This window comes from Oxyura jamaicensis, chromosome 2, assembly GCF_011077185.1.
Source record: "Oxyura jamaicensis isolate SHBP4307 breed ruddy duck chromosome 2, BPBGC_Ojam_1.0, whole genome shotgun sequence".
NCBI lineage: Eukaryota > Metazoa > Chordata > Aves > Anseriformes > Anatidae > Oxyura > Oxyura jamaicensis.
In genome coordinates, this window is record NC_048894.1 from 110491321 (window position 1) to 110506338 (window position 15018).

Here is a 15018-nt window from a genome sequence, read left to right on the forward strand (position 1 = left end):
ATGCTACAAACAACTGTTTGGCACAGCTCAAGAGGCACACTATCAGGAAGTCTTGTGCTTGTTTAAATCCTCCAGACTTTGGGAAGAAGTGAAAGAGCTAAAAAGCAACATAGAATGCTTGACAAGAACCACGGTGGTTATTGCAGCAGCACAAGCTTTTTCACTTAGTAAAAATAATAGGCAGGATTAGCAACATAGCTGAAGCTTTCATCGTCTAGGTACAGAACACTACCACAAAATAACAAATTAAAAAAAAAAAAGTAGACAGTAGTTACAAGTCTTATTTCACTTCCTACCGTGCACACAGCTTGTGTTAGATGCTTGCATCCCTGACGATGCTCGTTATTTACTGCATCAGCTCTTTGAAAGAAAGAGAGATTTAATAACATAAAGATTGGAATTATTTAAATCACTTATCAGAAATTTAAATAAAGAACTTACTGTCTCCGATACCAGGAAAGGACTCCACGCTCGAGTACTATCCAGTAGAGTTTCCAACCAAAAAATCGTGAGCTCTAAGAAAGACCAAACCAACCCCCAAAAAAAGTAAGGTTAAAAGCTGAACAGTTACTATTCCGAGTAAGCTTGATTGCTTGAAGGTGATTACATAAAACTATCAGTCATGAGGAAAACATTTTACCTGCTGCATATGATAAAATGGCTTGGGTTGGAAGGGACCTTAAGGGGCATATGGTTCCAACCCCCCTGCCTTGGGCAGGGACACTTTCCACCAGACCAGGCTGCCCAAAGCCCCATCCAGCCTGGTCTTGAACACCTCCAGGGATGGGGCATCCACAGCCCCTCTGGGCAACCTGTGCGAGGGACTCACCACCCTCATAGTAATGAATTTCCTCCTAACCTCTAATCTAAATCTCCCCTTCTTTTAGTTTAAAAAAATTTCCCTTTGTCCTATCATTATCTCTCCTGAGCAAGAGGTTGCTCTCCATCTTTTTTATAAGCAGCCTTTAAGTATTGAAAGGCTGCAGTGAGGTCATCACAGTGCCTTTTCTTCAGGCCATCTTGGTGGTTGTAAAGTTTTCTCAGATCTTTGCAATTACAGTGCTATTTTCTTTTCTGGAAATGCCATAAGACAAAAGCTTTGATGAGCCTGCTATTCAGTCAGAACATTTAAATGGTGCATTTTTTAATTTTACAGGGATTGTTAATCACCACACAATTCTACTTTGTAAGAAAATCAAAAGAGAAATTAAACATCAAGATATCTAAGTGCAAAATTTTACCTTTCACAAGCCTTGGTACAGTTTCAATTTAAAAATCAACTTTTATATTTCTGTGTGTGAACAGGAAAATTTACACTGAAGAAAGCTTCAACAAGTCTTCAAAGATTTCATGAAGAAATATAAAAAAATAAGCATTTGTACAAGATTTTTAAAAAAAGCTATCAAGAGGAAAATAGTTCTTTGAATATCATAGAAAAACAAGCATTTGACTGATATTTTCCCTGAAAGTTTTAAAAATTTTCAAAAGGTGAACTTGTGGCAAAATATTAGTCATAAATTAAACACATATTCAGGAAAGGAAAAGTGTTTTGCCCATCACACAGATAAAGGCACAATGTTTTACCACAGTGAAGCCTTGCCAGACAAATTACCAAGAAGTAATTCTAGAGGCAGAGGTTAAGATCAGAGTGCCACGAATCTAATAAATGCTCCATTCAGCCAGTCGATCTGTAATTTATCCAATATACTCAAGTTATGTATTATTGAAAAGCTCCCTCATCCATCAACTGCTACTTACGTACACAAAATTACATACTTGTATATCTTACATGTTATTTTAGAAAAATAAATGACATACCTTCCACAGGAGACCTTCATATCGTCTCAAGGGTTTGTTGGTAACCTGCACAAAAATTAAAGCTTATATAGGAATAGCTCAAAACTAGACAACCTTTGCAAATGGCATTTTAAATGGGTACAAAAGTTCTTACCTTTCCAGTTTTACCTCCCAGTATCAGTTTCATTTCTGCACCTTGGGCTAAATCAAGGGGTGTCTGATCTGTTCAGTAACCAAGACAAAGCATGAGAATTTGATGGGGAAAAAAATAGATGCAATTGGCTTAAGATAATCACTCTAACACTGTGCATATCCATTGGTCCCACAGACATCTAAAGTTTCCTGCAAATTGTGAACCCAAGCTCCTCAGAGGCAGAAGATGAACAAGGATTCTGAACTTTAGTGTGCTGAGCTGCCCTACCAGCCACAGAGGGAGCCTTTCCTCTTCAGTATTTAAGTTGGGTGGTTTGTTTTTTTTTAGCATTTAAGCTATGTAAAACAGTTCAGAACATTCACAGTTATGAAGGTGGAGGTATCTTTAATCAGATGACAAATACACAGTCTGCATAACATCTGCGTAAAGATTTCCTGGGCTTGCTTTCATGATTAATCTAATGATCAGAAGCCTTTTCCTGAAGAGGCACTTTGTCTGGGTCATGCCTTCAATCTTAGCACTTTCGTTACCAGTGTCTAAAGCTCAGGGTTTAGCACCAAGAAAACAAAAGCCAGGCTTGTTTCATGGTTAAGAGAGATAACAAGTAAACTTTCTAGAAATGACTAAAGTAGGAAAATAAAAGCTTACATGAAAAGTATTTTGCCACAGGTTGTAAGTCTCCTGCAATTTAGTCAGCGCTGGACTACGTGTATTACTGATATAGAGCTTGTGAAGCACTAAGTTTTTCCCTGAACATTAAGTTGTAAGTAACATAGCTTATAGAAGCTGTTAATTTTTTGTTTTCTCTTAACACTTTATGTACTTCCATTTGGTACTCACCATTTTTGTTTCTTATTTTAGGATCTGCTCCACTTTTCAGAAGTTTTAATGCACAGTGCTTATGGGCACGGTATGCTGCACAATGCAATGGTGTGTTCCCCATCTGATCTGTACAGTTGATATCAGGTGGTTTGGGCTTGTTTAACTGGGGAAAAAAAAAGAAAAAAAAGAAAAAAAAAGTTTGGTTGGCTTACCAGTTTCCCCTCCCTCTCCAGAGCTTGAAGTATCCTAGTTGGAACAGTGGTGCAAGTCTGGCAATGAAACAGGCAGGTAGCAGATGTTCTGAGAAAGGCAAAGACTATAGCTATCAAGGAAAATGTTCAGATGTAAGGAAGGAACTCTTTTTTTTTTTTTGGTATGCTATACCCTTCTCATCTCTTTCTCTGCTCAGAATCTTGCTAAGCCGCACACTGCCAGAGAGAACTCCCCAACATCACAGTTCAGTCATCATTGTTACATTATCTGACTTTTCGCCTGAGCCAAAACTGTTGTTTTTTTTTTTTGTAGAAGACTACTACTAGTCACAGCCTGAAAGTTAGTACTGGCCAGCACCAAATCCAAAATAAGTTTATGTAGCCACCATGTTTCAGAGAATAAGGATTTTGTATAGTAGGGTGGAAGGCCTGTCATTCTCAGTGACAGCACTACTCTGAGCCATTTCAAAGTTCCTGGTATAGGCAGTCTGTCATACAAACGGTTTTGCTATATTCTCAAGTCTAACTACCACAGAAACTTAAGATTTGAGCAGCTATGTAACCAAGGGGAGGAAAAAAGTTTTAATTGGACATGATTTTGAGAAACTGACCCTTTTCTCATCAAAGAAAAAGGTTATTAATCATGACACCCCTAACACCCCTAAAATACCACTACGATTCTACTGTAATATGTGGCTATTTGATGTATACACACCATTATATTTAAACTTCCAAATCAAATGGAACTTCCTTAACAAAAACACTAAGTTAGTCTTCAGCAGTCTTAGGAAACTAGACTCACAAGAGCCTGATGACAACTGTAGAAGACTTAACCTGAGTTTCTCTAGATCAGACACATGCTATATTAGAGAAATTATTCCTTAATAACAGGATTCCTGTGGCAACAGTTGAAGTTAGCATCAGTATTAACCACCTTAATGTGCCTCATAAACTGCTATAACTGTTACTTACAGTTTAACTGGAAAGAGAAGTCAAGAAGAAACAGCTGGTAAAAGCATAACCTCATCAACACCAAGATCTCAAGTACCCAAGCTCCTGAGCATGCACAGATTGTCACTCCTTCCAAGCAGCTGTTTTATATCTGCTCTACCACTGCCCTTCAAAACACCTTTTAAGCCACATGCCTGCACTCTCAGCAGCTTATACCTTGTTACAAAGTACTATTTGAAGGAAGTTTCATGCATAGACTCATTGAGATAGAAAAACCCTCCAACCATTTTAGTGTATGTACATGAGAACTCAGAGGAAGAATACTTACTGGTTTTGACTCAAGTAGACTGAAGAACCCTGTTTAAGACAGCTACTGAACATCTAACTTTTAGTAGCAAGACATACTGTGATCTAGTGAGAATCTCAACAGAAGAAAAGCACAAGAGCCATCACTAGACTGACTTCGGGAAACTACAATAAAGGAGCAACTAGAAGGATAGAAACACATGCAGGAAAAAGAGAAAAAAAAAACAGTCTGAAGTCCAATTAGGAGGTATAGAGAAACTATACAATTAAGTTATCTCTCCCAGACAATTGGGTTAAAATATGCACCACAGTATTTTTTAGTAAAATTATTAGGATAAAGGAGAATTAACAATAAAAAGGTATTTCAAGTAAGTGTCGTTCTGTTCCAAAAGGAGGACACTAGAGAACAAATTTTAGTCTATTACGTCTCACAAAAGAAGACTTAAGCAGCCAAAGAGGTTTCATGAGTATAATACTCTGCTAATTAAAAAAAAAAAAAAAGAAAAGAAAAAAATGGAGCGGAAAAGTCCTGAACATCAGTAGGCAAAAAATAAGGAATTCTCAAGATAAAGGGCCATTCAGGAGAGCTACACAAACTCTCCGCTGAGATTTTACCTGAGGTTAGAAAAGTCAAGGAGGTTGTAAGCAGAAGAAAGTTCTTTGGGTTTCCTCAAGAGTCAGAGGTAGTTTTAAAATTGTAATGTAATGGTCACAGGTTCAATTCAAAGGATTCCGGGAAAAAAACATGTCGCTACTAAAAATTCTCAGACTAAAAAAAAAAAAAAAAAAAAAGTACTTTGAGATGTTTTAGAGGTCCACATGTAGCTGTTCTCACAAAAACAGAGCTCAAATATGCTAAATTTGAAATACATACATAATTTAAAAATAAAAAAGTTTTGTTACATGCCATATGAGAGACAGCACGAAGCTCTTTTTAAGAACAGATTACTATGAGGAGTCACCTTTTTCTATTTTTTTCCCCCCATATCTCTTTAAGGCTTAGTCAACAGGCACACAACGTCAAATGCAGCAGGTGTTATGAATCACCAGAATCAAGAACAGACCACTTATGCCAGTGTATTAATTACAATTAGTACAATCATGCCAGTATATTAATGTATTATTCTTCCACATGAGGTATTCTGTACATCTCTGGTTCTCTCTCCAGTTCAAAGAGAACAATACAAAAAGTACAGATAAGAATAACAAGGCTGACCCAAGATTTAAAAAGTTTCCATGCAAAGAGTTAGTTGGACAAGGGCTCTTCAGCCTAGAAGGGATCAATTTAGATGAGGGAAAGGTAACAACAAAATGCCAAAGCATTAAACATACAAATCCCACAGTTGTGAATGTTCCATTAAAAGTAAATAGGAACATGCAGACTGCTTTAATATATTACCTTTTAAGACTAAAGGTGCTAATCAGATGGAAAGTGTTCCACACTGCACATCTGACTGCCAAGGAAACTCTTCAGTAATCTCAAGAAAACTTGAGCTTAAGCACTGGACCCTGCTTCAAAATCCAATTGGTTCTTGGCAGATTGCTGTAATTGACTCTGCTCTGCAAGCAGTTATCTAGTTTTAATTTGCAGAGGCACCTTCTGGTCTTAATTCTTCAGTGTTTCTGCTTCTCCCATAGTCTTACTATACCATAGCATTGTTCAGTTTAAATTGCTTTCAGCATGAGCACACATACGAAGTCTTCAAGTATTTCCCAGTGTGGAACTATGTTGTGCAGATTACTGTTTATTAAAAACTAGAGACTTCAGTTGCAGTGGTTGGTGGGAACAAAAGCTTACTTTCAAGACTGAAAATAGGCCATACAGCAGTGAAAACACGCTGCTATGTCAAGAGATCCAGAACCATTACACTGGAATTTACAACTATATGAAGACTATTTAGAAATCTAATGTGAAAGATGTAGAAAACCACTGTTTTGCAACCTCCAACAAGAAAGCTAACAAACACCTGGGGTTTCAGCATCTTACCAATATAATATGGTGCACAGCACTAATATTTGGAAGTCACAGCACTTTGAAACACAAGGCCCGATGTCACTTTGTTATACATAAGCTTCACAGCTTCAACCACTTGACAATGAAGTATTGCAAATACTTGAATCCTTACCAAAGCAGACAGTTTCCCTGTTTCCCCATCTCTTGCTGCTCCTAAGAGTTCTTCTTCCAGTTTCCTTTCTTGTGTCCTTTCCACTGCTGTTTTGGGGAAAAAATAAAAATAAAATACAATCAGTCCCAATGAGCTGGCAGGTATGTCTTAAGTACACAAGCCTAGAAGGAAATAAGAGTTTCTAGTATCATCTATTTGGAATAGGTATAATTGGATTGTTTATTCAGAAATAACTGTGTCAAAGACAAAAATTTGATGTTCAGAAAAGTAATACTATTTGACAAGATGTGAGTATGTATACACACACGCATTAATTACTTTTAAACACTTACAGGCCAAATCCAGCCTCTAGTAAAAGAGAAAATGGGAAAACTACATGCCAGCCCCATCATATCTTCCTTGCATTCCTTTCAATTTCTCTTCTATTTTTCCTATCATCTCACAGAAATTTTACTCTTCTGTTACAGTCCAGCAGATGAGCATTGGTAAGGACTTATGTGTGCAGAGTGTCAAATCAGTAGAGATCCCTTTTCACATATACAGTCTGTAGCATTGGACACAGCTCTTCAATAGTATTTGGGGGCAGTTCATAGTAATACTAGGAGGCAACAGTTCTTGGATTCTCCAAAACTGTAAATAGTGAGGCTACGTAGGTATTTGGACACCACTTCCCCCACTTCCATCACCTACGAGACACTGGAAGAAATGTGGGGAAGGTTGGTTTTTGTTTTTAATTCTTCTTCTTCATTTGGGATAAGCTCCAAGTCTGCAACAGCAAGCTCTAAATTTGATCTAACACTGAGTCACCTTTGCAAGCTGTTCAGAATTTTGCTCTTTATCAATCTTGTTGACAAAGCCATTTTCTATTCTTGACTTCAACTTTTCCTTTTTGAGCGCTACTGCTTTGACTGCCATGTACTATTCAGAGCTGTAGCAAGGATCAGCCCGACAGGACTGAAATATTTACTTGAATAATGCTATTAACATAGCATAACATATAATAAATACATAGCTCTCCAAGTCATTGCAGACATACCATAGAAAAAATAATCTGTCAGTACTTAGGAAAAAAATAAGTTGTATATTGAGCTTCTATAACTTGGAAGAAAATAACAGCTTTTAGAAAGTATAAGCGTTTAACAAACAGTCTATAACCTATTAAAGTTACCTTCCAACATATTCCTTATGTCTTTATCATGAGTAACTTCTTTTGCTGTCTCTCCACTCCCATTAACAATAGAAGTATCAGCATTACACTGCAAGAGTAACATCACCACCTCCTGGAAAACAATTTGAAGAACACTGCTTATCTATTCCAGTTGTGTAAGGCCAGAACCCAGCTTTCCAGCTTTTGACACCCTGTAAGAGGAGTTGTAAAATAACCTATCACCAGTGACAAAAACAGGAAGGAATGTTTTCAAGAGACTGAAGAGCAGGACTAACTGCCACCTTCTCTTTCATAGCAGCCAGGATGAGGGAACTAGCAGGGTTATGGCTGAACGGACCTACTCTGATTTAAAAGCATATATGTGTATCTGGTATTAATATGGAATTTGGCAGATGAAAATAATATTATTGGCTAATAATATAATTGGCTAACAAGCTCATATAATTGGCTAAGAGATTATTCACAGATGTAGTGCTAGTTTGGGAGTGATGATAAGAAGCAGGGAACAAATCAAACCAGTCTCACATCACAGACCTGTAAGAACCCCGCTAGTTCTACTTATCTATGAAGAAACAACAGTTCCAGACACCAAACAGTCAAGTCTGTCCTAATTTATATTTTCACCCCTCCAAAAGCCACTGAGATTAAAATAAAATGTGTTTTCTGTCTACATAAATATGCATTTAATTAGGAGGAGGAACAATTCCTACTCCTCTTACTCAAACATACCAGGCACAAATTGACCTGTTGTACTTCAGCAGTAGATGAGATCTCCTAGCAGAGATCTTCACACTGTTTTCCACACGGTAACTAGTACTTGCAGCTACAGATAGTGCCACGCTTAAGCACTTTCTCTGGCATAAAGCAGAAGCAGAGCAGAAGCACCAGTTAGTTACACAACTGATGCACAGTACGTCAGTGGAAGACAATACTATTTCTTTCTCTGTCTGCTAGCAACACTGTCACCACCAAAAAGCCAAAAACGATATGACAAAGCATACCACAGAAACCCACAGACCAGTCTTCTCTTGTCTTCAGAAAAAGAAGATATTTGTACCATGTTTTTGTTTTGGACAGTTATAGTAGCTATGCTGCAATGTGCCCAGTTCTTTTGAACACACTGTACCAAAACAAACGATAAGTCTTTTTCAGAGATGCTGTATAAATATCTTTTTGAAGTGATCTTACTGCTAGAGTTTCCTGAACAATCCTATGAGTGAGGCTTAAAAAAGCTAACGCTTTACCTTACGTCCTGTGAAAGCTGCACGATGGAGCGGAGTGTCTCCCATGTCATTCAGCACATTCACATCTGCACCAGCCTAAATGGCAAGAGCAAAAAATACCTGAATGTCCTTCCAACAGGAACTGTGAAGACATTCCCTCTGACAAAATGGGGTCTCATGACAAAACTGAATCAGAACTTAATACAACCATACTGAAAACAAAGGTGAATTATGTGTGCGAGATTCATACCCAGAATTGTACAAACTGCTTCAAAAAGGAAAAACCTCTTGTGTTTTTATCCAGGCATCTCTCTTGCTTTTGAGAAGGTAAACAGAAGTTTAACAGTTTGTAGGTTGTTTTTTTTAGTCTGTCTGTCTGTTTTGGGTTTTTGTTGGTTTTTTTTTTTTTTTTTTCAACTTACTGAAAGAACTGCAATAGTAATGGAGACTGTGCATAAACGGAGAATGTGCATAAATTGGCAGCACCAGTAGCACGGGTCTACTGGTGCTGCCAATTTAACAAGCAATATTCTCTCTAGCAAATACTGTTGCGCTTTCACTTGAAGTGAAAACTTCCTCATCAGCATTAAGATGGTACCTATCTGAAACGTAACCTGTATCTCCTCCCTTCCCTTCTATAATCTTTGGCTTGAATACCACTTCCTCTTGCCACACGCCTTCCCCACCTCATACTGTTTCTCTGAAAGGAAGACTGCTTGCCATCCTGCATAGGAAACCAAAAGCTCTTACCAGTCTTTCTGTAGGAAGTTTTTCTATACTTCTTTACCTAACCCCTCAGAAGGTCAGAAAGTAGACAGGACACATTTACCTTTATGGCTTCTGTCTAGAACACAGAATTTAAATCAGACCACTGCTGTCTGACCATGGTTCCAGGGCCCTGTTCCTGACAATTCCTCACTCACTAAGTCATTGAGCACAAAACCTAGGCACAAGAGCACACCACATATGCCTAGCTTTCAGTGGGGCACAGCCTCCTTTATTATTCCATTTATTCTTTAAATAATACCCTTTCAAGAGCGCCACAAGCTATGAAGAAAGCACTTAAAATTACATATGGTCTTTCATCTCTGGAAGTGTTGATAAATATGTTAAGTGACAAAACTTTACCTTTTGCTTTAAGTAGCCATCTTGGATTGAGAACAGCATTACCTACTGAGCAGGCATGTAGGCCAGAGAACTTCTTAAAGAAATGTCAACTTTGTTTCCTGCTTTAGAGTCATGATTACGGATGGTAGCTTTTATTCTGAATGAAATTCAAGTTTAGATTAGCTACCTTTGTATTTGAGACTGTTCAGCATGTTCCTACCACCTACAGCAAAATCTTTCAAACAGGAATATGGTATAATACAGGTAGGATTGGTTGAAGTTACTGTGAGAAATGAGGGGAAAAAAAAAACTCAACCAGAAACAACTCAAAACACAGTGCAGATGTGACTACAAAGATAGAAATAGGTTAGGTTTGACCACAAAGGTTAACAGTTCATCATTTCAAAGACATAAGAAATAAATTATGAGTCAAACTACAATAACATGCCTAGAAAAAAAAAATGTATACAAGTTACTCTGCAGAGAATTCTGCAAATACTTCTATGCAAAACTTTCAGTTAGGTAACATAAGTTTTTGCACCTGAAACATTTTGCACTTTCCTACAACACACTAAGTGAAATTTCCTAAATTATACACTTTATATACCACAGTAAGATAGATCAGGTTATGGTTACATAGATGGCACACATGCTTAACAGGAAAGCCAGCTTAGTACTGCTAGTACTGATAAACACTGTTCAAATAACAGCTGTATACTACTCGAGTATCTCAGAGACTTCCAATATCACTATTTTGGATCCTTGTAAACTGGGCTGATCTTAATACTGCAACTATTTCACTCCTTAGTTTTAAGGATCAACTTAGTTATCTCTGTTACCTGCCGATAAACTGTAGGAGTGGCTCCACATCTCTGCAACACACTTTCTTCTATTGCAAAAACCTGAATAAGTACTAAGTGCTTCTACGATAACATTCAGCCTTATACACTGAGGCAAATAGAAAGATACCTTCAGCAAATCCTCTACCACAACAGCATGTCCAAAGTAGCATGCAAGGTGCAGAGGTGTCCAACCCATATTAGATTTACTTCTGCCTAAAAGACACAAAACAGTCAGGTAAATTAACTTTTGGTCACACAGCACACACACACAAAAAAAAAAACTTGTCATGTGCTTGGAGGTTTGTACATATGCTCATGTTTCACACTAACAGAGGAACAACAAGGCTGGAAGCATCAGTATTATGCATGCAATCTGAACTACTAAATTACTATGTGGTTTGAGAAAGTAACAGATTACAATCCACAAAGTCTTTCTTAAAGAGCATTTAAAGCACGTCTTGGAGGACTGGATGTATGATTGAAAGTCAAGAACTGCCCTACAATCACTTCTTTAGAATTAAAATAGTAAAACATTAGAAATTATAACTAAGTTGACAACCCCGTTTCCTTCCCATTGCAATGCTCAACTGTGTTAAGGAAAGATGCTTTGTGCTATGTTTTTACTAAGCAACAGACCCACAGCATTCTTAGTGCCACCTAAAAGCTCACTCTGGAAGCAAGATGAAAATGAAGCATTAGAAAATAATTTAAGTTACTTCCACCTTCGTGTTTCCCTTTTTGTGTATGCTCAAGTGTTGAAGTTGGGAATGTGTAAACATTTTAAGTTTGCCATGAGGAAATAAGCCACTTGCATGAGGAAAAAAGAACTGCTGAATTTCAAGTTTGTCATTCTCTTTCTGCTCTCATTTTACAAAGTAACATTAGAACGTAGTTAACAGCTGAAATACTTTCCCATTTCTTATAATTGTTTCCAGCTAAAACTTCTGTCTTCTATTGGCCATTTCTCTTGTTATTTGTTTCCTTCTTCTCTGCTCCTTCTATTGTTCCAACCCCAGATTTAATACCTTACCCTCATCCCAGTTTGGCCTACAACAGAATTCCTGCCCTACACGACCGACAGACTCAATTACCACAGTAGACAAATGCTGTGTGGATCACTAACTCTGGGACTATGTATGCTGGATAACACACTAAACAGACATCATTCACCCTCACTCTAGTAGAACAGAAGGTTCTTCCAAAGACCACAGAAAGGAGTCTAGCTGCACTGAATTCATACAATTAGCCCAAGACAGTTCTTAGTTACAGCACCAACAAGGCAATGCTGCTGCCAAGGATTTCAGTCATGAAAAATTCAGGAACCTGTCCAGATTTGCAGTTCTTATTCAATAAAGTGTCAGAGGCCCTTGTTCTGCACCCACTCAATGTTTGCATTTTTGATGTTAGCCAACGTGTTACTTCTCAACCTTGAGGCATTTGTTACTCCTCTTCAACTGACCACAAATGTTTGCACTTTGATGTCCTACTTTATTTATTTAACAACGAGACATCATTACACTGGGAAGAACACAGGGATAGAAAAGTAGACTAGCACAACAACAAAACAACCTCCCCTACCCAGTTCTTTGCTTTAATGGCAGTTAGCTGTAACTCTCAAATGTTACCATTTATTTACAGAATGAAGACAAACTAGACAGTCATATTTTAGTTGTGGTCTGCCAGGCTGCTCTATAGTCATTCAGGTTTATATTGTGGCATAACACTATTGACCATTGTCTTTATTTCACAGTTCTGTGGTGGCTTATTGCAAAGTAAAACAAACAAAGTCCTAAACATTCTATTTTATTGAATTTAAGAAGATGGCCATAGAAAGCATGATCATTTTGGATGAAATCCTGGTCTGTTGGTGTTTTAATGTTGATATCTTTTTTTAGAGCTGGCAAAGTGAGAAAACTGGAAATGGAAGTTCGCACCACTTAGTTGGATTATCATCAAGCAAATCATGCTTATCTGCAAGCACTGACTGACTAGAATCCAGCCACAGCATAACAAGTGTGAGAAGTCTGGATTTATTTTCCCTTCCTTCACTTTGACTGAAATTTGGATGCTTGGGACCACTGTTGTTAGACTTCTCACTTGTGCATCTAGAGTACAGCCTCAGAAATAAGGTCAGCCTTGGGAAGACAAGACAGGTTTTATAAGATGTTGAAGGTAGGCTTTGACACCCAGGCACATTAATCTGTCAGAATTGAGTCTCCAAAGGCATGCTCAGGAGAACTTTACACTACCGCCAGTACAGCCTTCCACGTGCTCCAGAAGTAATTTATTTCAAACCAAGTGTCATTACCACATCAGAAGCAAGTCCTGAAGGAACTGCTGCAGCACTGAAGACAATCCCCATACCCTGTACCTGGGCAGGAACAGCCAGACATTTCAGTACAGGCTGGGGGAACAACCTGCTGGAGAGGAGCTCTGAGGAGAAGGACCTGGGGGTCCTGGTGGACGACAGGTTGACCATGAGCCAGCAGTGTGCCCTGGTGGCCAAGAGGGCCAATGGGATCCTGGCGTGCATTAAAAGGAGCGTGGCCAGCAGGTCAAGGGAGGTGATCCTCCTCCTCTACTCTGCCCTGGTCAGGCCTCACCTGGAGTAGTGTGTCCAGTTCTGGGCTCCCCGGTACAAAAAAGACAGGGATCTCCTGGAAAGAGGGCAGCGGAGGGCCACAAAGATGATACAGGGCCTGAAGCACCTTCCCTATGAGGAAAGGCTGAGACCTGGGTCTGTTCAGCCTGGAGAAGAGAAGACAGAGGGGATCTCATCAGTGTGTATAAACACCCGAGGTGTGGGAGACAGAGGGATTTGGCAAACCTCTTTTCAGTGGTTTGTGGGGATAGGACAAGGGGCAATGGCCACAATATAGAGCACAGGAAGTTCCGCACCAACATGCGAAAGAACTTCTTCACAGTGAGGGTGACAGAGCACTGGAACAGGCTGCCCTGGGAGGTTGTGCAGCCTCCTTCTCTGGAGATATTCAAGGCCCGTCTGGACACCTACCTGGGCAACCTGCTCTGAGGAACCTGCTTTGGCAGGGGGTTGGACCCGATGATCTTTTGAGGTCCCTTCCAACCCCTTCAATTCTGTGATTTTGACTTTCTAGGGAGATCCAGAAGGAAATGACAGAAGGACAAGAGGCTGAAGAGAAGAAGACTGAGGGTTGCAAAAAGTCAGTTACAATCTACAGCCTGCATTTTAGTTAATCATCACGTGGTTATGCAATTACTATCTGGCAGTACCCAACAGATCAGAATTTGTAGCAATACACAGTGGTTTTGGTAATGAGGAGGCAGGAGAGGCTGGCTGGCTGGCATTTGTCTTAGACTATTTCCAATGGGATACTCTAGAGGAGGAGAGTTAATTGAAACAGCCAGTCTCCAAATAGTGACTGCAGAAGAATGGATATCTAACTCAGGTTTCACACAACCAGAACAGTTCCTCCAGAGAATGCTTTAGTTGCACTTCTGTCTTCTAACATTTAGACGAACCATTTAGAGGTCATAACAGAGATTTCACTGCATATAGATTCCCTATTCAGATTTAGTTTAACCTAAACTATCACCAGCACATTCCCTCTAGTTTCCTAGACATAATACATTTGCAAGCATGTATTAGCTGGTTGGCCATGTATTACTGAACTGAAAGAGCAACAGCTAAGCACCATCTACCTTTCCTTTCATTAGGTCAGTCTCTTCTACCTAGCTACAGATTTTTCACAATACGAACACTCAACTGTGAGCAGGAATGCTGAACAGAGACCAATTTGCTTGACATAATGTAGGACTGCACATTATACAACTTCATTATGCTTTCTCGACTTCAGATTATGTTTAGGAACATATCTGAGAAGCTCTGCAAACTCTTCCAAGCACTTTTTTTTAATTCCAGCTGTTTAGACTACACACAATGCCATGAATATTTGCAAAGGACACAGTTGTGAGGGAGCAGGATTCTAGTTCCTTCAAGCTCTGTCTAGCTTCCTTTTAAATTATGAACTAGCTCACTGAAGATGAAGTATCAAGGGTCTGTGTTTTACACACAACTTGTTTTTCCTGAGGTGAACACATTAACTATTGGAAAAACACAGCCACAAATGAGTAGCTAAACAAAAGGATGAGTAAACTGATGATTAAGAACTAGAGTTGGGAAAGGAACAGAGCTTATTTAGATAACAACCTTCCCTGCTCTCTAGGGCAAGGTGTTCCCTCTGTCGAGGCTGAGAGGAAGCATAGCTGCTCTCTCCCCCCTCCCTCTGTAGCGACAGTAGTGCTCAGTGTTGCTTAACAGTCAAACACTG

General features: G+C 39.0%; 1 protein-coding gene across 3 annotated transcripts in view; it reads right to left on the minus strand.

Moving 5' to 3' along the window:
- Positions 1-15018, minus strand: part of OSBPL1A (oxysterol binding protein like 1A) — a 78172-nt gene that overhangs the window by 57539 nt on the left and 5615 nt on the right. For all 3 annotated transcript variants that reach the window (XM_035317546.1, XM_035317547.1, XM_035317549.1), the window contains exons 4-12: positions 10836-10921; positions 8781-8855; positions 7537-7648; positions 6369-6454; positions 2792-2936; positions 1952-2019; positions 1819-1863; positions 442-515; positions 297-360 (exon numbers count right to left, since the gene is read on the minus strand). In XM_035317546.1, the coding sequence (XP_035173437.1) occupies positions 297-360; positions 442-515; positions 1819-1863; positions 1952-2019; positions 2792-2936; positions 6369-6454; positions 7537-7648; positions 8781-8855; positions 10836-10921 (755 nt within the window). The remainder of the gene's footprint in view (positions 1-296; positions 361-441; positions 516-1818; positions 1864-1951; positions 2020-2791; positions 2937-6368; positions 6455-7536; positions 7649-8780; positions 8856-10835; positions 10922-15018) is intronic.